General features: G+C 47.7%; 1 protein-coding gene and 1 pseudogene across 12 annotated transcripts in view; one reads left to right on the top strand and one right to left on the bottom strand.

The window, feature by feature from the left end:
- Window positions 1-5,996, top strand: part of Tmem229b (transmembrane protein 229B) — a 41,750-nt gene extending 35,754 nt beyond the window's left edge. For 8 of the 12 annotated variants that reach the window (XM_051196202.1, XM_051196205.1, XM_051196199.1 and 5 more), the window contains one exon: window positions 2,640-5,996. In XM_051196202.1, the coding sequence (XP_051052159.1) occupies window positions 2,661-3,164 (504 nt within the window). In that variant the 5' untranslated portion in view covers window positions 2,640-2,660 and the 3' untranslated portion in view covers window positions 3,165-5,996. The remainder of the gene's footprint in view (window positions 1-2,639) is intronic. The other 4 variants (XM_051196207.1, XM_051196200.1, XM_051196210.1 and 1 more) reach the window with 1 other exon arrangement.
- Window positions 5,997-11,693: 5,697 nt separating this feature from the next.
- LOC127230867 (40S ribosomal protein S23-like) lies at window positions 11,694-22,748 on the bottom strand (annotated as a pseudogene).
- Between the last annotated feature and the right edge of the window lie 284 nt (window positions 22,749-23,032).

Here is a 23,032-nt window from a genome sequence, read left to right as displayed (position 1 = left end):
CTCCCAGTCTCACATATCAAACAGCAGTAAAATGTCCTCCCTCCCCTCTCTTCCCTTTCTCCCCTTCCTCCTCTCTTTCCCCTCTGCCACCCTCTCAGATCTTTTGCAGCTCAGGCTGGACAGGAACTCACTATGTAGCTAAGGATGACTTTGAACTTCTTCTGTTCCTCCTCCTCCTCTCAAGTGGTGAGAATATGGTCATGTAGTGCCATGCCCGGTTTACATAGGGCTGGGGATTGAATGTAGGACCTCTGTATGGTAGGAAAACCAGCACCCCCCCTTTAAGTTGTGTTGACTAAGGGTCTTGCTGTGTCTTCCAGGCTGGTCTAGAACTTGCAATCTTCCTGTCTCAGCCTTCCGAGAGCTAGGGTTATAGGCACATGCCGCCACACTTTGGCTTCATATGAGTTTTAAGTAAGAGCAAGTTTTAAAAAATGTGATTAAGGGACAAAAAGGTGGGTAAGTATTATTGCAGTGAGGCCTGTATAGCTGAAAGATGGTGTTAGGATTCTCAGTCAGGTAGGCAAACTGCAGAATCTACCTTGGTAACTTCTATCCCTTGCCCTACCTAGGAGAGAGATTTGGTAAATGTCAAGCTGGATGCCCACTGGTAGCTGACAAAACTCATTCTTGATAAACAGTGAGTTCTCCCATACTGCCCTCTTCATAAACAAGATGTGTTATTTAGACTCTTACAGAAGAGAGGCCTGGGGCAAGTAGCTGGGTAACAGGACTGTGAAACAGTCACTCTCAGGGAGTTCACTCAAGAAGTTAGAGAGCTAGTTGAATCACAAGGGCTCATGCATCAAAAAGTAAATAGACTGGCTTCTGATAATGGGCCTCATGAGTGGTCCAGACCCTCTAAGATAGAGCCCTAGATAACAGTCAGAGGCCTAGGAGCCAGACAAGGCTTTAGGGATGCCTGATGGGAGGAAAGCCAGGCCTTGAAGACTGGCAGTGAGGTTTGAGAGAGGAGGAGGGAAAAGGGGTTGGCCAAGACTCATCTACTGTAGCAGTTAAAAATAAAACATGACCACAATGATATCATATTAAGGTACCTAGTTTAAGATGGATATTATGGAGAAAACAAAACTCAAATGTTAACAGTGATACAAAGGAACTGGAATTTGTACATGTTCTGCTGAGGCTGTGAAATGTATAAACGAGCACCACATTTCTTGATAATTTTTTAAAATGTGTATTGTGTTTTATGTGCATGTGGACCACATGTGTGCCTGGTACCCACGAAGGCCAGAGAAGAATGTCAGATTCCCTAGAACTGGAGTCAGAGATACTTGACAGCCACCGTGTGGATGCTGGGGATTGAATCTGGGTCCTCTGGAAGTGTTCTTAACCACTAAGACATCTTTCCAACCCAGTACAGCAGTTTTTCAGAAAGGCTGCCACACATTACCATGTGGCCTAATGATTCCTGTCTAGGTATAGACCCAAAAGATCTGGAAGTAGGCCTTGAATAGATGCTTGTTCACCCATGTGTAACAGCACTACTCAAAAATGGAAGTCAACCAGGCATCTATGAACAGTGGAGAAACAGAATGTTCCATCCAGTGGAATTCCTCCAATCTTCCAAAAGAAGGGGATTTGTTCCAACACAGGTTACAACCTGAATAAACCTGGAGGACATTACATTAATCGAGTAAGTCAGCCACAAGAGAAAAATCGTGAGAGTCTACAGAGGCTGAAACAATGGCTGCCAGGAGCTGCAGAAAGGGAGGATTGGCAATTAACAATAGTTTCCTTCTCATTTTTTTAGACAAGGCCAGTATAGCTCAGGCTGTCCCTTGAATTCTCTATGCGGCTGAAGACGACCTAATCCTTCTATCTCTACCTCTTTGGGGTTACACCCAGTTTGCATGGTGTTAGGCAAGCTCTACCAACTAAGCAACATCCCAGCCCTGGTGCAGAGATTCTGTTTGGGATGTTAAGAAGGTTCTGGAAATCATGGCAATAATGATTGTACAACATTGTGAATGTCTTAATGCTATCAATTCATACACTTGAAAACTATAAAAATGGTGATATATCGTTATGATGTTGACATTCTGTATACATAAATGTGAGAGAAATGTATGAGAGACTCAACAGGTTGTTAAAATAGTGTTGTGTATGTATGAGACAGACAGAGAGAGATGGAGAGAGAGAGAGAGAGATGGAGAGAGAGAGAGAGAGACTACTTAATCTCAGATTTTGAGTGACCTGGAACTGTTTGTTGTAGGAGCAGCAACGAGAAACATGGTTCCCAATGGACCTGCTGAGGAAGGGCACCTGTAGCACAAGGCAGCTAACTTCTTCAACTAACCTCAGACAACCATATAAGTGTTACAGAGTTCAGTAGACTCAGCAGACATCTCCCTGTAGTATTTGAGTAGGGTTGCTCAAAAGAAGCAATGGGTTATGCTTTCTTCCCGTCATTTCCCAGGCCTGCCTGGCTAAGGGGTAACAGGGAACTAAGGTAGTGCAACAGGATAGAAGTTTGGGACTATGGTTAGTTCGAGAGAGGACGGGGAAAGGCGAAACGGATTTGAAATCGCCTCCAGCCTGGCTACCGCAGAGATGGGGAACAGGAGGCAGGGAAAGGTGAAAGGTGGCTTCCCTCATGTGTCTCCCTGTATCCCCAGCAGGAAGCCCAAGTTGTCACCATGGCTTCTGCCGAGCCCCTGACAGCGCTGTCCCGCTGGTACCTGTATGCCATCCACGGCTATTTCTGCGAGGTGATGTTCACTGCGGCCTGGGAGTTTGTGGTGAATTTTAACTGGAAGTTCCCTGGGGTCACGAGCGTATGGGCCCTCTTCATCTATGGCACCTCCATCCTGATCGTGGAACGCATGTACCTGCGCCTGCGCGGCCGCTGTCCTCTGCTGGTGCGCTGCCTCATCTACACGCTCTGGACCTACCTGTGGGAGTTCACCACCGGCTTCATTCTGCGCCAGTTCAACGCCTGTCCCTGGGACTACTCCCAGTTCGACTTTGATTTCATGGGTCTCATCACCCTGGAGTACGCTGTGCCCTGGTTCTGTGGGGCCCTCATCATGGAGCAGTTTATCATCCGCAACACCCTCCGCCTACGCTTCGACAAGGACGCAGAGCCCGGGGAGCCCGCCAGTCCGCCAGCCCTGGCCAATGGCCACGTCAAGACCGACTAAGTCAGAAGACTAATGTGAGGACCTAAGGTCTCTCCTAGGAACTCAAGGACAGAGAGACCAGCTGGTGGGGTTACCTCTTGGTTCAGCACAAGCCCTGCCCCCAGTAGGGCAATCACAACCACATATGGTGGGCAGTGGGATGGTGTTGGGAAGTTGGGGGTCCAGACAACAGAAGGACACTGGGACTGGTCCATGGCTCTCTATTCATCCTGGGGGCTGGGGCCTGGGCAATGAACAGTTGGACTTCATGGATAACTTTGGAAGCAGAAGGCCTGTTCTGGCAAAGGGACTTGAACTCTGGGGTCACAGGTGGGAGGCAAGGTCTGAGGAGGTCTTGGCTGCTGTTGGGGCCACCACCCCACCTGCCCCCTGGCTTCAGCTGGGCTTTGGCTGGTCCCATTAGACAATATTCAGGTGCTTGCTTGCAACCAATACCTCCCCAGGGGCCTCTGAGCTGCAACCTGAGAGGGACCCAGCAGCCAATAGGCTGCTTGGTGGCATGGCTCTTGTGCAAGGGCTGGGAAAACTTCCTTTGGCCCCCTTCCCTCCCCAAAGGCCCCATGCTGTTCCCTTGGCCTTCTGGGGGCCCCTGTGGTGCTGGATTCCCACCAACCTTGGGCTTTTGGAGGTTTCGATCCCGTGTGTTCGGTGGCGTTTCCCCTTTCTCTTATGTTGAAGACACTTACCACTAGCAGGCAGCCCTTTCCCCTGTGTCAGTCACCATATCCTCCCCGCTCCCAGCTCCCTACAGAACACAGCAGTGGCCAGCGGCACAGCTCTAAAATGGATCCCGTTTGCCTTCCTGCAGCCTTCCCTCTACCTTCATCTGGGGACTGGGGGCAGCCTTCTCCCTGGCCTGGGGACAGTGGTCTGATGCCCCCTCCCTGCAGAGGTCCTACTGGAAATCCATAGTATTCCCTCAGTGTTCATCTGGGCCTAGAGGTGTTCTGTGGATTCATAGTGGAGGAAAAAAAGGCAGAGTTCTAGGTCCTATTTTCCCATACTGGTTTATTTATAAGCCAGTTGGTCAATGTGTCTTTCTGTGAGAAAGGGGAGCACGTATCTAGTTGGAGACCCACAGGAACAAGACAGGTGTGGGAAAGCCCATGGAAGGCTCTTTGGAGCCCCTTTTCTGGAAAAAGATGAGTTCTACCATAGCCTCAGCTCAGCAGCTAACCTCCGGGCTGCTTCTCCTCCAGCTCCTGGCCAGGCTGCCCCTTTGAGCTTGCTCCTCAAACAGTGTTAACCCTGCTACACTCATGGGCATTGTCTGCTTGGCTGTCTCCCTCCCGTGATGGGTCCATTGCTGGCAGTGGACGGGTGAAATCCTTACTCTAGGCCCTTCTGATTTTGTCCTCCACTCTCTGAAAGGATGTCAGTCCATCGAAGAGTGTCTATCCCACGTTGCATTCTCCTCTTGGCCACTCTGGAGGCTCTGAGGTAGAAGTCAGCCTTTTCATTCCTACAGATCATTTAAAAAGTGACAGTGCCTCTTGGGGAGAGAGTTTCTGAAGTATGCAGACAGCCCCAGGCCAGTGCCAGCAGCAGCAGGGATGTCCTAGGCTGGGAGAGAGACTTCTCTGGTCAGGACAGAATGTAGTGTATCCCTGGGTAGGCATCTCATCACCAAACACCATTCTGTGGGGGAGGAGGGGAGGAGCATCTCTTGGTTTTGTTGTAACCCTGATTCCAGGGCTTTGTGGGTTTCAGAGATTCAGGCTTCCGAAGGGAGTGGTTGCTTTCCATCCACACGTGGGGAGAACTCCTTATTTTGTAGGCTCCTTCCTCCAATTTCATGTTATCTCAATCCCCTGAATCCTCATGCCTCTGCAGGCCACCTTACAACTGAATCCAGTGGCTTGTTGAGGTTTCCCAGCATTAAGACTCCAGTTCTCAACTAGAGAAAGCCATTGGGTGGCCCCTGGCCTCAGCACTCCAGATGTTGCCTTGCAGAATCCCCTGGCACCATTTTTCTCAAGACCCTTTAACCCATGCCAGGTGGGTTTCCTGGAGTGAACCTGCTTGCCTGGCGATACTCAGCACAGCGGTCTGCTTATGTAGGCCCCTGTTCTCCTATGGCCCCCATAGGCACAGAATCCCCAGCCAGGGGAGGCTATGGCGTAAGGTCTGGCCACAGACCTGCAGGCTCAGATATCATCAAATAGCCCAGACTTCAGCTCTTGCTTTACTATCTTCAGGGCTCCAACCCCTTAGTGCACCGGGGCATGAAGTTTGGGGTAATCTAGCCCTTCTGCGCAGCGGGGAGTCTGCTGGCTTTTTAAGGGAGCCTCTGATCTTCCAGGCCCAAAGCAGCCATCTCAGAGTTGCAGATAGTAAGTATGCTGCCCTGCATGGTTGAGTTGCTTTGGATGTCTGCTAGGCTTCCAGTGCCCTGGCCCCTCCTCATGCCAGAGAGTCACAATGGCCTGTGCTTTTTCACAGCAATAATACATAGGGAGCATCTGTGAGTCCCTTTTGTCCTGGTCCCTCACTCTTCGTGGATCTCCCAGAAGGCTGCTGAGTGGGTCAGCCCATGTGAGAATCTATTTCTGAAGCTCTGGGCTATGCAAAGTGTCACTGCAGGAAGCAGGTGAGAGGCCTAGCCACGAACTGTGAATAAGGCAAGGGAAGTGCCTTCTGCCCTGAGGCTACCCATACCTGGATGAGCTACAGGCCCCAGCTTTGGAACAGGGCCTCTGAAGTGGATAGGACTGTCCTCCAACTGGACAGATCTCATGACTGATTTGTGAGCCCATTGCCTGCTATGTCTCTGTCTGTCTTTTCCTTTTCATAATTGTGCACATAAAATATACTGGTGTTTGTGTTCCTGGACGGCCTGTGACTCATCTGTTCCAAGCTGGGGCCCTTTTCCAAGGAGCTACTGGGGGTTGGGCCCTTCATGCTTGGCGTTATCTGCATCACACCTTCTTGAGCCAGGATGGCTGGTGGTGAGGAGGGTGTAGCCCTGCTGTCAGCCTGATCTTCTCTAGTATCCTGAATCCACCCCAATGCTCCCTAGCTCTTGCAGTCCCAGGCCAAAGGCAGAGTCCCAGCAGCGTATGGGTTGCTGACACCTGTTCATGAGATGAGCCACTCTTAGACATACTGGCAATAACCTGGTATGCCCCATAATTAGAGAAGGCTTGGGGGTACTCCAAGAAAGGCTACAAGGCAAGAACCCTTTTGCACAACATGAAAACAATCCTTGAACACACAGCCCTTTACTAGTAATGCTATGTGCCCTGAGAATGGCCGTTGGAAGACGCAGACCTTTCCTACTTTGAGTACCTTGGCTCTGCCACACACACCATACCCCTGACTACTTTCCTCATTCCTCATTCCGGAAGGAAAAGTCTCTCAGACCTGGTCTACAGCTCAAGTTTCAGGACAGCCAGGGCTACATAGACCTTGTCTCAAAAACAGCTATCTGGTCTGGTCTGCTAAACTCAAATGTCTTGGCCCCTGAGCCACAGCCAGGTTACAGAGCCTGGATAGCAGTATGTTTTTTAAAAAGTCCCTGGGGAGGCCTTTGCTCTTACCATATGCACATAACTCCTTCGCTTGAAAGTTTTTATTTCTTTGAGAATTCATCTTATAAAATTGAGCCAGTATAAAGCACTCTAACAGTCATTTGCATGTTAGTATTAACAAATCTGCAAGGTGGTTCATTCAGAGTAAGATCTTGTAGAAAGAGGCCAATGAGGAAAGTCTTAGAAACAAAGGCAGGACCTGCACTGAGAGGATCTAAGCCTTATTCTTAGGGAGCAGCTCAGTGAGTGGCTTTTTTCCTGTTATCCCCTCATGTATGTATGTGCAGGTGCACATGCACACATGTGTGCAGGTATAGGGAAGCCAGAGGACAACCTCAGGTATCTCTCCTTGGGGATGCTGTCCACCTCCTTTGAGGCAGGGTCTTTCATCGTTCTGGAACTCACCAATAAGGCTAGATGGGCTGGCCAGCCAATCCCAGGAACACTCCTGTTTCTGCCTCTCCAGTCCTGGGACAACAAGAGGTACATCACCATGTCACAGCGTTTTTATGCTAATTCAGTCTGCTTCTTTTCTTGGCACTTTACCCCATTCCTCCTTCTCCCCCCCCCAACCCAATCCAGAGGGTAAAGACTCAGTGTCCAAACCAGGAGGTGGTGGCGCAGCCTTTAATCCCAGCACTCAGGAGGCAGAGGCAGAGGCAGGCAGGTCTCTGTTAGTTCAAGGCCAGCCTGGTCTACAGAGTGAGTTCCAGGACAGACTCCAAAGCAATACAGAGAAACCCTGTCTTGGAAAAACAAAAGACAGTGTTCATGTAAATGGCTTAGGAGAGGTCATGCCAGGGTCTGCATTTTCTAAAACCTTCCCAACCTTTGCAAAAGCCTAATGTTAGCAACAGCAAAGAAAGTATTTAAACTTAGCTTTTCCTCCCAGAGCAGGTTTCCCAAAGTGTGCATTGCTGCCCTGTGAGCTGGCACAGCCAAAAAAAGACAGATGAGTTCCTTCCTTGTGAAGGTGATACAGGAAGATAGAGCCACAGGGTTAGAGACACTGGGTCTCACTTAACTGCAGCTGTGGCTCCTGTGGCTCTTCAGCCAGGCACCAGGTGCCCACACACATTTTCCTTTTCTTCCATTTCAGATGGGTACCATCACGTCCCTGGTTTACACAGGAGGACTGTTGACATCCAGGCTACCATCTTGGATTCGCCACATTTTGTTGTTGTTGTTTAAATTTTAGTTTTTTTCTGGCTTTCTGGGATCTTGCCATGTAGATCAGGCTAGCCTAGAACTCACAGATATCCACCTGCCTCTACTTCCAAGTGCTGGGATTAAAGCTGTGCACCACCATGCCTAGCCTGGATTTGCCCACCCCCTTTTCTGAGACATCGTTTCATTATATTGTCCACACTGGCCTAAACTCCTAGGCCAGACCACTCCGGTCTCAGCTGGCAACAGGCACATGGCAAGACTCCTAGCTTTGTGACGCTTGTTTTGACAGAAGATCTTTCAAGGAGGATTTGTGAGGCGTCAGGTGCCCTTCGGTACTGAGGGCTTTCTGGGTCCCTTGAGTTCATCTTCTGTGAGTGCTATTTGCAAAGCTAGATGGAAATATTTGTGAGTAGCAGGATGGGGCCTCTGAGGGCTAAGATGTAGGCAGTATGGAATGCCATCGTAGCCAAGACAAGACAACTGGCCAAAGACCCCTCCTGGAAGAGGAGGCTGTGAAAGTCTGGCCTCTGACATGCTAGATTTATCCATGACACCCGTTCTGTCCCTCCTACACAGTTGTATTTTTGTTCCAGGCTTTTCTCAATGATCCTATTTTCAACTTGAGAGAAGCCTGGGTGTATGTACTCTCACAGGGCTTGAAACTACCAGATGAAACCTCTTCATGACAAGACATGAACCCTCTGCCAGGCCCTTCTGCAAATTCAGATAGGACAAAGGACTCACCCTTGTAGTTCTTCAGCTCAATACTGGAAACCTCCAAGAGCAGGGACCAGGCTGGTGGCAATGACGGATGATCATGGAGGAAGACTTTGACATTGTGCCAGCGTTTCTCCATGGGGGCACTCTCCAACAGAGACCCTGCTTGTCTGCAGGGACAGGTAAGGGAACCCAGGAAGAACACAGTGCTGTCCTGAAGGCCATCCTGTGATGTGCTAGGTTCTCACTGTCCTGAAAACATAGGTTTTCTATGCCTGGGCAATCTCACCTGAGAGTGGAGAAGATTGAAGCCAGAACACAGTGAGTGCCTTAGGGACCTCTTGATGAATGATTTTTCTTTCCATTTTCTTTTCTTAAAACACAGCCTAACACTGTAACCAAGGCTATGCTGGAACTCACTATGTAACCTAAAACTTACAGTGATTCTCCTGCCTCAGCATGAGCCATCCACTTGACCAGCTGAGAAATGACATTGGTGTTTCAGAATATCATAGACTCTTTTAGGGAGCCAAAACTAGAAATTCTGTCCAGACAACTCTCCCAGTCTGTGCCCACCAAATCCACTAGTCCCTGAGCCTTGCCAGCATCCTCTTGGAGCCAAAGACACAGCTCTATTGATTCACCCATTGGTTCATTTTGGTGGCATGTTATTGTGATATTGGGGGAAGGGTGCTGTTTAGAGTCAAATAGTTTACAGAAGAAAATCCACTGAGGATGTATAGTCTTTGCCTCTGCTGTAATCGCACCTTCTGAACAGGAAGTTTCCACCACATGAAAAGTTTATTGTGCTCACAGTTTCAGAGATTTCAGTCCATTACCAACCGATTCCCTTACTTTAGGCCTATGACAGCACAGATCATCGCACAAGAGTGTATGTCAGAGGAGACCTGTTGCCCACCCCTATGGCCAGGTACAAAGGAGGAAAAAGGTCAGGATGCAAGACCCCCTCACAAGCACAACCCAGTAACTAACTACACCCCACCTATTAAAGGTCCATCACTTCCCAATACTGGCGTTGGCTGCAGATCTTACTACACAGAGCTATAAGGGAAACTTATCTAAAACATGTCAGGGTTCTAAGAAAGAAGCAGGGTCTTGCTCAGGTCCTTATAGAGAATCCTTACTGAGGAGGGGGACCAAGTAAGAACAGGCTACAGGGAGATCCTGGAAGTCCTTGTAACCCTAGCATCTGGCCTCCCCTCTCAGAGGCTGGGTCATGGATTGAGGTCGGCAGGATTGAAAGGTAGGTCTGGCTTCTGCAACCCTTTCTCTCCCAGCTACATGAGAACCCATGCTCTGGGATAGACAACACCTGTGAGTTCTGAGAGCCTGTGAACCTGCAAATACATGTGCCCCACCCAAATCTTTTATAAGAGCCATCCATCTGAGTACTCAGATCCCATCCTTCCTGTAGACCTGTGGAGTATTGAGGTCTTGGCAGTGTTAGAACACCCAACAAAAGGGCATGAGAGGCAGACAGTATGTGTATTGTCAGACTAATTTTAGTTCTATCCTCTGTTTCTGCCTCTTACCATCTGTGTGGCATTTGTGGTGGTTTAAATAAGAATGGCCCTATAGACTCATCTGTTTGAATGTTTAGTTACCAAGGAACGGTAATATTTGAACAGATTAAAGGGTTTAGTGGGTGTGGCCTTGTTGGAGTGGGTGTGGCCTTGCCAGAGGAAGTGTGTCACTAGGGGTGAACTTTGAGGTTTCAGAAATGAATACCAGGCCTGGGATCACTCTCTCTGTGAGCTCACTATTTCTCCAGTTCCATGCCTGCCATGCCTTCAACCACGCCATTTGCCATGTTGATAATGGACTACTCTTCTGAGGAAGTCACTAATTAAATGTTTTCTTTTATAAGAATTGCCTTGGTCATGGCATCTCTTCACAGCAACAGAGCAGTGACTAAGACAGCATTTGACAAGACGCTGAGGCAGTGTCCCTCTGACAGTGCCATTCATAGATTTGGCTCATTTTATTGAGGATGCATACTGACCCTCCCATCCCCAGGATGACCACCGCAAAGGTTCACCGCAGCAAGACGTACATTGGGCTCCAGTCTGCCTAGCAAGTATCTTGAACGGAGTGTTACACATCCATATTATTAAGCAATGTGAGGGTAAGGTCTTTGGGGGATTTTTCACTCTAGCCCACCACCTTGTTGGTTATAGAATGGCCAGCTATCCTAGGCTAAGGGGTCCCAGGACATGAGATTTTTAATACCCAAGCTGACAAAACAAAACACATTAGTGGAAACATATTTTGTATTAGTCACAACATACCACTTGGCAGAATGTCCTCTTTCCTGTTGGATGTGGTCTTGGCGGGTCCTCTCCTCAGGTCTGAACCAGGGCAACCAGCATCATTCTCTTTCATTTGAACCTCAACTCAAAGCCTAAGCTGGCTGTCCCCTAATTCCTGTTATCTGGATAATTGGACGTGTTTGGGTTTCCGCTGTTTTCTCAGCCTTTCCTTTAACTACTTTGTTCCCCTCATGGGTTCCAACAAACTCTCTTCTGGTTTGACATCAACTGGTTTTCCTGCTGCTGTGGCCCTTCTCTTGAGCATGGCCAGCAAAGAGAACTTGCTCTGTGGACAGTGCAAATCTCCACCACACACCTCACTTCTAAGATATTTTTTGTTGTTGCTCTTTTGTTTATTGAGGCAAGGTTTTTGTGCCAGGATTTTTCTTTTGGGCCACCAACCAGCTCCCAAATAGTGACTTAATAATTTTGAATGCTTGTCCTAACTTGGGCTCATTTCTGGCTAGCTCCTTTAAGTTAAATTAACCGTTTCTCTTTTGCCTCGGCGCTTACTTCTGCACATCTTACTTTCACCGCTTCTCCGTGGCTGGCTGGCTGGCCGCTGCCTGTTTGTTTGTTTGTTTGTTGCCCCGGGAGTATCCCTCATTCTCTCCTCTCTCTCTCTCTTCTTCCTTGTGCCTGGAGTTCTCCTTCTATTATTCTTTTTCCCGGCCAGCCCTGCCTCTCCTTTCTCTGCCTAGTTATTGGTCATTCAGCTCTTTATCAGACTAATCAGGTGCCTTAGGCAGAAACAGATGCAATACATCTTTTTTGTTTCAGAATATGAAAATTTATTACTGTTTTTCCACTGTCAAAATTTAGGATCTTGGTCTCTCCTTCTTGCCTTTGTACAGGGCCAAAAGGGACACATTGGCTACTTTAACAACCTTAAAGCGGACTCCAGGAATGTCACCTACAGCATGACCTTTACGACCAAGCTCAGCAACCAGAACTTCATCGTTTTCCTCAATGAAGTTCAAGCAGCCATCATTGGGCATGGAAGCTGTGATCTTCTTGCCTTTCTTGATGAGCTGCACCCGACACACTTCCGGATAGTAGAATTCGGCTGTTTGTGGCTTCAACCCCTATTTTTTCCAGCACAATTCCTTTTGCATGAGAGGCACCTCCAAAAGGATTGGCCTTCAAAGCTGTGCCCAAGCGGGCTTTCTTGTTTTTTTATAATGCCACTTCTGGTCCTGTCCACGACTGCGGGGCTTCCTGGCAGTATGGAGACCATGACATTTGCCGGTCTTGTCAGTGCCACGGGCCTGAGAGCAAATGCTTGTTTAGTTTATTTATTTATTTGGTTTTTCAAGACAGGGTTTCTCTATGTATCTTTGTAGACCAAGCTGGCTTCGAACTCACAGAGATCCGCCTGCCTCTGCCTCCCGAGTGCTGGGATTAAAGGCGTGCGCCACCACCGACTGGCTGTAATATGTCTTTACATAATTAAACACATATCTTTACATCCTTAAACAAATGCAGCATAAACAAAAGTAACCCGTCTTTACACAGTTAAAATAATATTCCACAACATAAACAAATGTAGCTCATCTTTACACAGTTAAAATAATATTCCGAAGTAGGGTTTCATGTCACCCAGGCTGGCCTTGAGGTGACACTATGTAGCTAAGGATGACCTTGAACTCTAATCTTCCTACTTTACCTCCCAGCTGCTGGGATTCCAGGCTTACACCGCTCTACCTATTTATGTGACGCTGGGGGCTGAAGCCAGGCAAGTGTTCTAGAGACTGAACTACATCTTCAAACCCCTTTGAAAGCATTTGATCTTCTGCTTTTAAACACTTAGCCCTCAAACTCTCTTCCTATTTCATGAGCTATTGTTGTAGCCACACTGTTCCTAACCAAGAGAATGAGACCAGGACAATCTCTTTGTGAATTTAAAGTTTTTATTGAACAACATAAACCCAGTCAGGGGATTGTGCCCAGGTAGGGTTTTTCTTTATTTGTTTTGTTTTTTTCATTTGTTTTTGTTTTATGTGCATTGGTGTTTTGCCATGGATGTCAGGTCTACTGGAGTTACAGATGGTTGTGAACAGCCATGTGGGTGCTGCGAATTGAACCTGGATCCTCTGGAAGAGCAGCCAGTGCTCTTAACCCCTGAGCCATCTCTCCAGCCCCAGCAGGGAGTTTACAAAGGTAAAAACCACAAGTTTGGTATCTCCTGTTGAGGGTAGCTGTGATGGCTGTTAGCAAATATGACAGGATATGGGAGTTTTTAATAAGAATACAGTGTGTCACTATGGTCTTTCTGTTTGGTCAGGGAGGGGAACAGAAAGCTTTGCAATTACAGAATCAGAACAATGGCAGGTGAGTTATGGGTCCTGTAAAGTGCTATGCATACCTGAGGGTCAGGCTGACCTTCCTACCTCAGCTCAAGGTTGGGCCAGGATTTAGCAAGTGTATATATTCTTCACTATTCATACCTCAAACCTCACTCCCACAGCTCTCCCAGTAGATGTGCCCCGACACAGTCTGTGCTCTATTGCTCTGCATAGCTTCACTTCCTGAGCTTTGGGATAACTGCTGAAATCTAGAGAAAGCATCCAGACCTTTCAAATTTTACATATACACCACAATACAGACTGATCCCTCTGGGACTAATCCAATTTAGTTGCTGTCTTTCTCTGCAGTGGGCTACACGGGAGTTCTTTCGACACAGGCGGTCAAGGTCAGCTAGTCCCCAGCACCTCCTGCCTTTCTCATGGGTAGCTTCTGTAACGGTGTGAGCTGCCAGACATCAAGGTGGGAGTCAGGAGCCTGTCTGGACCCATTAAACACCAAAGTGGCAAGACTTTTCTTTGGATTCCTTTAGATGTGGAAACACAATGACATTAGACGTTATTTTGCTGACTTTCTCTCAATCTGTTCCCCCAGGACCTCATGTCTGCTGACCAGCAGGACCAGATGGCACCGTGTACAGAAACATCTCACTGTGCCTGCCTTCGCATCCTAAGAAATACTTCCTCGTCTTCTGAGTCTGTCTGTCTATCCCTTGCAGTTATTTGTGTACTTTTTTCCTTCCAGTAACTCCGCTGGGAAGGCACTTGACCCAGTCCTGGCTTGCATGTCATCCCCAGAGATGGTCACTGATTTTTGTTGTCTAGAAGAAGGGAGGGTGAGAGGAAGAGCCACAGAAGGGAAGGACCAGATTGCTTCATATTCGTGAATGTTTGCCATCAGCCCCCTTTCTCAGACATCGCAATCTACACCCCATGTGCCCTTAGAACATCTTGACTGCCCAACAAAAGATTTGGTATCCCAGACTTTGGCCCTGAATTTGAATTCCAGGCCCCTGATTCATGCATTGGGGCATGTTATATAACCTGTCTGAGCATCATCTGAAAATGGAGCTAATAATAGTCTGACCTCTCAGAGAAGTGGAGAGATTAGCTGAGACAGTGATTGTCAAGTGCCTGGCATGCAAAGCATAAGAAAAATATTCTCTGTCTCATGTGTTTGTGTGTGCATATATCTGTCTCTTATTATCTATCTATCTATCTATCTATCTATCTATCTATCTATCTGTCTATCATCATCATTTATTTGCCTTTGAGACAGGGTCTTACTGGTAGCCAGGCTAGACTAACTCTACTATATAGACCAGGCTGGCCTCACACAGATCCTTCTGCTTCTGCCTCCTGAAAAAGCAAGCACCAAACATTCTCTTTTATCTTGTATATTTTGTAGCATCTGAGCCATGTGTGAGTTAGACCCTATCATCAAAGGTACTGTTATTTTTATGCTTATGAATATGTGTCATGGGATATAGAAAGATACATCCATCCTTCCCTGGTAAGACAGGCAGGCCAAGTACTATAATTGCCACTGCACACATAACAAGCTGAGAAGGAGAGGGATACGGTTAAGATCACATAATCTAGATTGTCAGTACTGTGATCCTTGGGTCATCTGGCTCAGGGACCTCTTCTCCCATGACATTTGACTCTATTATGACCAGTCTTTGCTTTATGAATTTTATATTTTAAAACATGAGTTAGTAGGCCAGCAAAGTGCCTCAACAGGTAAAGGCACCAATCACTGAGCCTGATAACCTGAAGCAAATCCTTTGACCTCCACATGCATATGATGGCATGCCCCTGGCATCATTCCCCAGCATATAAATAAAAACACAGTTAAAAAATGCAAACCCTGAGGGGATGGCTCAGCAGTTAAGAGCACCAGCTGTTCTCAGTTCTATTCTGGAGGATCCAGGTTCTATTCCCAGCACCCATGTGGTGGCTCACAACTGTCTGTGACTCCAGTTCCAGAGGATCCAACACCCTCTTCTGGCCTCTGTGGACACCAGGCATGCATGAAGTGTAAGGATATACATGCAGGCAAAACACCCATACACATAAGATAATGAAATGATAGTAAACTAAAATTTGAAAATGAGCTATTGCACAGCCATGCTTTCTTCTTGTCTTTTTAAGTGTGTGTGTATGTGTGTGTGTGTATGTATGTATGTATGTATGTATGTATTTCTGCATTCTTTACAGATTTGGGTTTTCCCACTTTAGTACCTGGTATGCATTTCTCTGCATTGAAATAGACAACATCCTTGCCTTTAAATAACTATAGACCCTTTCAAGGTCTTAATATATAACCTAGTTAGCTTAACTATTCCCCCATTATTGGATTTACAGTTTTACAGTGTTCTAAAATAATGTTTCAGTCATTCACTTTAAACTTTGCCTTGGGAATGAGCAAGCACATTGATTTGAAATCACTTGTTTCCCGAACCTCCCTGCCCCCACTCCTGCAGGCAGCCTTTGGGAGATTGTCTTTCCAGGCACTTTGACTCTGTGGTTGTTGTTCCCAATCAGCTAATCAATTAGGCCTTATTGAGTGCCTGAGTTGAGAGCAATATGCTCTTAGCTGTGTCCCTGACCCCCAAGGAGTTTATGTGTAACCAGGGAGACTTTTCAGCTGTGTCTGCATCCAGCCAATGAGGTTGCTTAAGCAGAGTTTATCCAGATGGGCATCTGGGTGAGAGGAATGTCACGAAGAACTCTAAATAGGCATCCAACCTATCCAGGGCTTGATATGGCTAGAAGCTACTAACAATGAAACTGTGAATAGGAAAAACTCACTCAGGATAGCTATGGAGCCTCTGCTAGTTCACCAAGCATTGATGTCAGACTCTTGAGGTTAGGTGAATCTTCTAAAATTTACTCTAGGCCCACCTGTGAACCTGGCACTCAGGCATCTCAGGAGAAGTATGGCAAGTATAAGGCCAGCCTGGCTACAGAGTGAATGCTTGCTTCGAAACCAAAAACTAAACAAACAAAATTCACAAGGGAAATTAAGATCACCAGGTGATCTTCCCACAGACACATCAAGCTGGGCAGTTATTCACACACTAAACAATTCTCACCAGTAAGGAAACAGCTTTAAAAAACTTTTAAAAAGAAAAATGCCAGTAATTCCCCTGTCTCTCTTGCCTGTTCATTAAATGGAAACAACAGTATATTTCTCCATCCAGTGTTGATAACAAAATACCTGAGGTTGGAAAACATACAAAGTAAAGAAAATTATTTGGCTGTGAATTCTGCTGGCTAGGGAGTCCACAGAACATGGTGCTGGTGTTTTACGAATGAAACCAGGCATGTGTCCGTATCCTTGATTTGTAACAATTCACTCTTCCAAGAATGAATTTACTCCTTCAAAATCCACGCCATGCCATTTCCCATGTCCTATATTGCATTGTGCTAGGTCCCACCTTTTAGAAGATTATGCTCAACACTGATGAAGATCAAGTGGAGATCCTAACTGATACATTTGAAAAAAACCAAAATCCTAAACTAGATGAGATGGTCCACACCTCCAACCCTGGAGTTTAAGAAGCTGAAGTCAGGAGAGTGAGAGTTTAAGGACAGCCTGGGCAACAGTGAGACTCTATCCCAGACAACCAAAGAAACAAAGATAAACACACTAATTGCAAGAAAAGAGAGAAGACTAGGGAGATGGCTCAGTGCATAAAGTATATGCACGGAAAGCAATGGGGACCTGCGTTCAGACTTAAGCCATGGAAAGCCAGACATAGTAGCAGGGATCTGTAATCCCAGCACTCCCACCATGAGAGTGGGGGAGGGACAGGCAAGTCTCTGGAAGCTACCAGATCAGCTAGCCTGGTGTACATGGTGGCAAACAAGAAGATACCCCATCTCAAACAAGGTGGAGGATGAGGGGTGAAACCTGAGGTTGTTCTATGACCTTCACACTCAAACACATACGCACCTGCATTTACACATAAACACACAGACTGGCACATGCACACACACCCATGCACACCATATCAGACACACTCAGATTAAGATAATAAAGAGCAAACCATTGCCCAGATAATCTACAGGAAGCTGGGGACCACAGCTCATCAGCTCCGGTAGACTGATCCCCCAGTACAGCATGGATCTAGGAGCTCAGTAAACATTGTTTTTGACTGAATCAGGGAACTAGCAGATGTTATGATGAGTCCATAAAAGACAGTGTACACCATAGCATTTCATCAGACCTGAGGATGAAGCACTTCATACAGATCCCTCCTCTCCAGACAGTCTGCACCCTGATCCTGTCATCTGTATCTGCTGTGACAAGTGTCTCAAAGTTCACGCCAGGACAGGGAAGGAGAGGCAAGAGTTGTCTTCAGCCTAACTCCTCAGATTTCACAGACTGCAGGAGTCGCTGCCACAACTGATCAGCCAGCTCACCCTTCATTTCCCGCTCCTGGCTGCTGAGGTAAGGGACAGCAGGCCCCAGAGTCATCAGCCAACCACCTTGGTCCTTCCCGGCATTTTGTAACCGCAATGGACTCCTTGCTCTGGGCTATTGAGAGAGAGAGAGAGAGAGAGAGAGAACATGAAAGAGGGAGCCATTATTGGTTTGAAGAGAAAACTGAACCTAAAGAAAGGTCTAGAGACCTACAAGACTACTGCTGCCAACTCACAATTTGAGCAACTGTGGAAAGGCTACCATAAATGCCCTTCCCAGATAGTTTTAGATCAACAACTAACTTATCCACCACCATGGAGTCCTCATCTAGTACCTGTTGGAAACAGAAGCAAACACCCATACATAAACACTGAGTCGAACTAGAATCCAGATGCAGGTGGAGAGGACAAAACCAGGTTGCAGAAACACATAGAGACAGCTGACCTGAACAAGGAGGAGCTAACGGCCCCCCAGACTGATAGCTGGTATTCCAGCATGGGACTGACTCAGGCCCTTCTGAATATGAGTCTCAGCCAGAAGGACTGAGCAGTCTAAGGGACCTCAGACAGTGGAACCAGGATGTATCCCTGGTGCACAAAAGGACCTTGCAGACACATCCCCCATGGAGGGATACTGCCTTAACCTAGAGACAGGAGAGAAGTCCTAGTCCCTGCTTCAAATGACTTGACAGATCTACATGACCCCACCTGGATGGCATTGCCCTACATGTGGAATTAGGGTAGGGGGTTGGGAGGGGAGGGTGGTCAGGGTGCATGTGAGGGGGCAGAGAAGGTAAGAGGGAAGGAGGGAGGGAGGGAGAGGGAACTGGGATCGACATGTAAAATAAAAATAAATAAATTAATTTAAAAAGTTAGCTTTTCTTCTTTTTTTAAGGTTGTGTGTGGTATGTATATGTGCCTATACACATGTGTGTGCAGTGCACATACCTATGCAGACTTGTGTGAAGGCTAGAGGTCAGTGGCAGTGTCTTCTACTGTTACTCTTCACTTCATTGTTGTTTTTTAATTGTATGTCTATGAGTGTTGGACTGCATGCATGTCTGTGCACCACATGTGTGCCTAGAGTCCCCCTCAGAAGTCAAGAGGGTGTTGCATACTCTGGAGCTGGAGTAATCAAAGGTTGCAATCCACCCGGTGGATTCTGGGAGCCGAATCTGGGACCCTACAAGAGCAGCAGATGCTCTTAACTACTGAGACCTCTCCAGCCCCTCCACCTTAGTTTCTGAGACAGCATCTCTAACTGGACCTGGAACTCACTGACTGACTAGGGTGGGTGATGAGAGAGCCCCAGGGAGTCTTCATTGCTCAGTACTGGAATAAGAGATGTGTGCTGCCACACCCATGTTTCCCACGGATGCTGGGGGTCCAAGTCCTCAGGCTTGTTCAACAAGCACTTTACCCCCAAGCCATCTCTTCAGCCCCTGGGGAGGGATTTCAGTGTGCCCAGGGCCCAGCCAAATGTAAGAAGGCAAGAACCGTGTGTGCATAGCTTCCGCATCTCAGTGCTGGGAACTGTGCCTCTCCCAAAGCCAGTGCTGAGTAAACACTGGATGGATGAAAAAAAAAATGAACTCGTCAGCAGCATTATGATAGCTGATAAATGTTAGTTTACTACAAATAAGTGATTGTTATTCGTGATATTTAAAGGAAACAGTAATTTTCATAGCTTTTCAGGACTAACAAACACATTGTCCTGCCTCATCCATTTCTTAGTCTCTCCTCCAGTTATTACTCCAACCTATTTTTGGACTATAGGAGAAATAAGAATTAGATAACTTTGCTGGGCACAGGAGGCAGAGGCAAACAGATCTGAGTTCAAAGCCACCTTGGTCCACTGCATTAGTTCCATGCTAGCAAGGGCTACACAGAGAAACCCTGTCTCAAAACAAAAAAAGAAGACGAGGAAGAGGAAGAGGAAGAGGAAGAAGAAGAAGAAGAAGAAAAGGGAAGGAAAGGTAAGGGAAGAAGGAAGGAAGGAAAACGAATTAATTAACCTCAGAACTACAAAATGAGGCTGCATGGTTTGGTTTGGGGGGGGGGGGCTTGGCAATGGGAGTCCGTGATCAAGGCCAGCAGGAGGAAGCCATAGCTGTACCAAGTTCATAAGGAAGCGGGCTGCTAGCCATGAGCCAGAGCCATGGGAAAGCACACTGCAGGCACAGGAAAGGTAGAAGCTGAGGGGTAGTGGGGCGTAGGAAAGGTGAGATAGCAGGATGGGACCACTAGGGTCTATAGTAGACCCCTGGCGTGGCCATAGCGCGAGCACAAGGACCAGCAAAATGCGAAGTGTTTGGTATCGCTGACCTGGCCTCAGAGCCATCTTCTCCTCTGGGACACTGTTCCCAGCCCCTTCTTGGTCACCCCCAGGAGGCTGCCTCTAATTATGCAAAACTGTGCACACACCAAGAAAGCACTACCGCTGCTGGGCTACGCCCCCCTTTCATATCAGGCCTGCTTAATGATCCATTTGCTCACTCTACCCCCCCCCCACCCACCCGCTAAGGCAGAGATCCTGGCTGTGCACCCTGTGTCCTGCTGCCTGGGTCAAGACAGAGTGCAGGGGGGCGGGCGTTCAGAGTCCTGTACACTGGGGAAGTCTGGGCTGCAAACCGGAGGGTGTGAACAGAGGGCTTTGCTGGCTTTGATGGGAGAGGGAGAGGTCAGAAAGCTGGAAAATGGAGAGATCAAAGGAAGTCATGAATTTAGTGCCACATGAAGGAGGGAAGGATTGACGGTGTCATTCTTAGAAGGAAGGGAGAATAACATTTTCAAAGAGGGCACGTTTATCAAATGCTGGGGAATGAATTTCAACAGGTCTGCAAGGGTGCAGAGAACACCAGGTGTGTCTCTACCCGCTGCTTACGCTCTTATGCCAAGCATTGTTCAGAGTGCTTTGCCAAGTATGAAGCCGCCCAATTTTCCACATTAACCCCCAAAGCACTTGATTATTTTGAAGATGGGGAGCTCAGAGGGTGATGCACAAACCCCTTTGCCCTGGTCCTGGGAAATGCAGCATGAAGCCATCCAATTTTCCACATTAACCCCCAAAGCACTTGATTATGTTGAAGATGGGGAGCTCAGAGGGTGATGCACAAACCCCTTTGCCCTGGTCCTGGGAAATGCAGCATGAAGTAACAAGTGGTGCTGTCCTACAGCCAGCCTTTGCCCTGCTGATGGGTGTGTGTGTGTGTGTGTGTGTGTGTGTGTGTGTGTGTGTGTGTGGTGGATGCTAAGCAAGAATTGCAGGAGTTCTTATGAAGTTGCTTGGCCCAGCCTTGACCTGACCTTCTGAAGTGTAGGCAGCCTCCCAAGTAGCTAGGATGACAGCCCTGTGCCACCATTTGGGCACCTTTTTAAAGGCCCTCCTAAGAGGGAAGGACCTCCCCCTACACACACACACACACACACACACACACACACACACACTTACTGATAAGATAACTGAGGACCTGAAAAACTCAGGCAGCTGATAAACTACCGAACCAATATCTGCAGTGACGGCCACCCTGCTGCTTCGTGTGTCTCCCAGATGCCCAAAGCTGAGCTGTAGGTTCAGGTCACCTCTGAATGTCACTCTCTTTGCAGCTTGGGCACCCCAGTGCTGCCCAGCAGATGGTTCCACGTACACTTCTGAGTCAGCAGCTGGCTCTCTGGGCCCCAGCCCTGAACCTGTGCTCTGCCATGATGAAGACCTGGACACCTCCTTGACCTGGCATAGGAGAGGAACGACCAGGAGCATCAGCAATTTGGGGGGAAATAGGTACAGCTAAAATCTTTGTCTATGTCCTTGGTGGGAAGAATGGAGACAGACGAGCTAAGGGAAGGCCGTTCAAGGACTCAGCCAGTCAGCACTGAGCACCTGAGTGGGATGATGCAAGATGTCCAGGTGGGAGGGACATGCAGCTCCAAGCAGACCTTGTGATCATTTCCCGCAGGATGCCCTTGGTTCTGCCCCATCCTGCTCTCTTGCTCTGTCTCTCTGGGCTTCATTTGCAGAGGACTGACAGGTTCAGGAAGTATCTGAAACCAGACAATGGGGATTTTTTTTTTCTTTTCTTTTTAATTTTACCTTTGTCTTTATTTGTTTTCCTTTTCTTTGTTTTTGTTTTGTTGTTTGCTTGTTTGTTTTCTGTTTGCTTTGAGACAGGTGTCATTATGTTGCTCAGCCTCTTGAGTGCTGGGACTATAGGTAGGCTTGCCTCCTCCCACGCAATGGGACAGATAACCTGTCAATTCACTCTCTGTGACCCAGTGCTACAGCACCAAGCAAGTCCCTGGGAGGGGGCAGAGCAGACGGCCCTCAAGCTCACATTTCAGTCACTTTCACCACCAGCCTCTGATTTAAAGTACATCTGCCAGAGGCTTCAGCCACCCAGTCCTCTTTTCAGAAAGTAATACATCACTATGACTGCACTGTGCCTCAGTTTCCCCATGTGTGAGGCCTGAAGCTTCCTGTGCTTCTAGCACACAAAAGTTGGACTAAGGAAGCCTTACCTAAGATGATGACAGAAAAGGCCCACCTGGAGGCAGCTTGGTGAGGGGTGGGGCAGAGATTCTCTTGAGCAGATGGGATAAACACTTAGAGGTCATTCTGAGACTCAGTATTGGAGGGGATTGTGTAGTGGGGAGCAGTGTACAGCACCCTGTCCTCAGCAGAGAGCACCCTCTTGGTTGGAAGTTCTTCTGGAAGCTGGGCTACCATCAGACTGTCCTGATCTGACCATTCTTTGGGCCTTTTGGAACAGCCTTCCCCAACCTTGAAGAGAATCACAATTGCCCTGCCAGTTCTTCTATCTGTAGATTAATTATCCCCAATTGCCTTGGGTTGGCTTAGGTCACCACACCACTTCCTGTATTCCCAGCATTTTCTAATGGGTCTGTCAGGAGCCCTGACTCAGGGTCTTTGTGCTGCGTGGGAACACAACACCCCATTGTCCCAAAGCGGGCCAGCATTCTTGTCTGGGGCCTCCTTCTGTCACTCTCTACCTTGCCGTTCCCCAACTTGCCACTTTTTCCAGAAACAGAGTATTCCCCACCAAAGTCCATTCTTGTGATGACAGTAGAGGCTTCCAGATTCACCATGGTTCTGCTCCCAAGCCCAGGTAATTAGCTAAGAGGTTGGCACTCAGTTTAACCTTCTCTAATTAGTCTCACAGAATTTTGGGGCCCCGGTGCCTCTCTGATGATGGAAAATGGAAGATAGATATGCAGCATCAACTGGACATGGGCACATGCCTGCAGGCCCAGAACTTGGAAGACTAAGGCAAGAGAAACCTTGAGTTTGAGGCCAACTTGGGCTACATAGTGAGACAAGTTTCTGAGACCAAACAAACAGGGGGTTGGAGAAAACAGCTCAACAGTTAGGA

The sequence above is a fragment of the Phodopus roborovskii genome, unplaced genomic scaffold, assembly GCF_943737965.1.
Source record: "Phodopus roborovskii unplaced genomic scaffold, PHOROB, whole genome shotgun sequence".
Taxonomy (NCBI): domain Eukaryota; kingdom Metazoa; phylum Chordata; class Mammalia; order Rodentia; family Cricetidae; genus Phodopus; species Phodopus roborovskii.
Note: the sequence above shows the minus strand (reverse complement) of the source record. Positions and strands in the feature narration are given on the sequence as shown.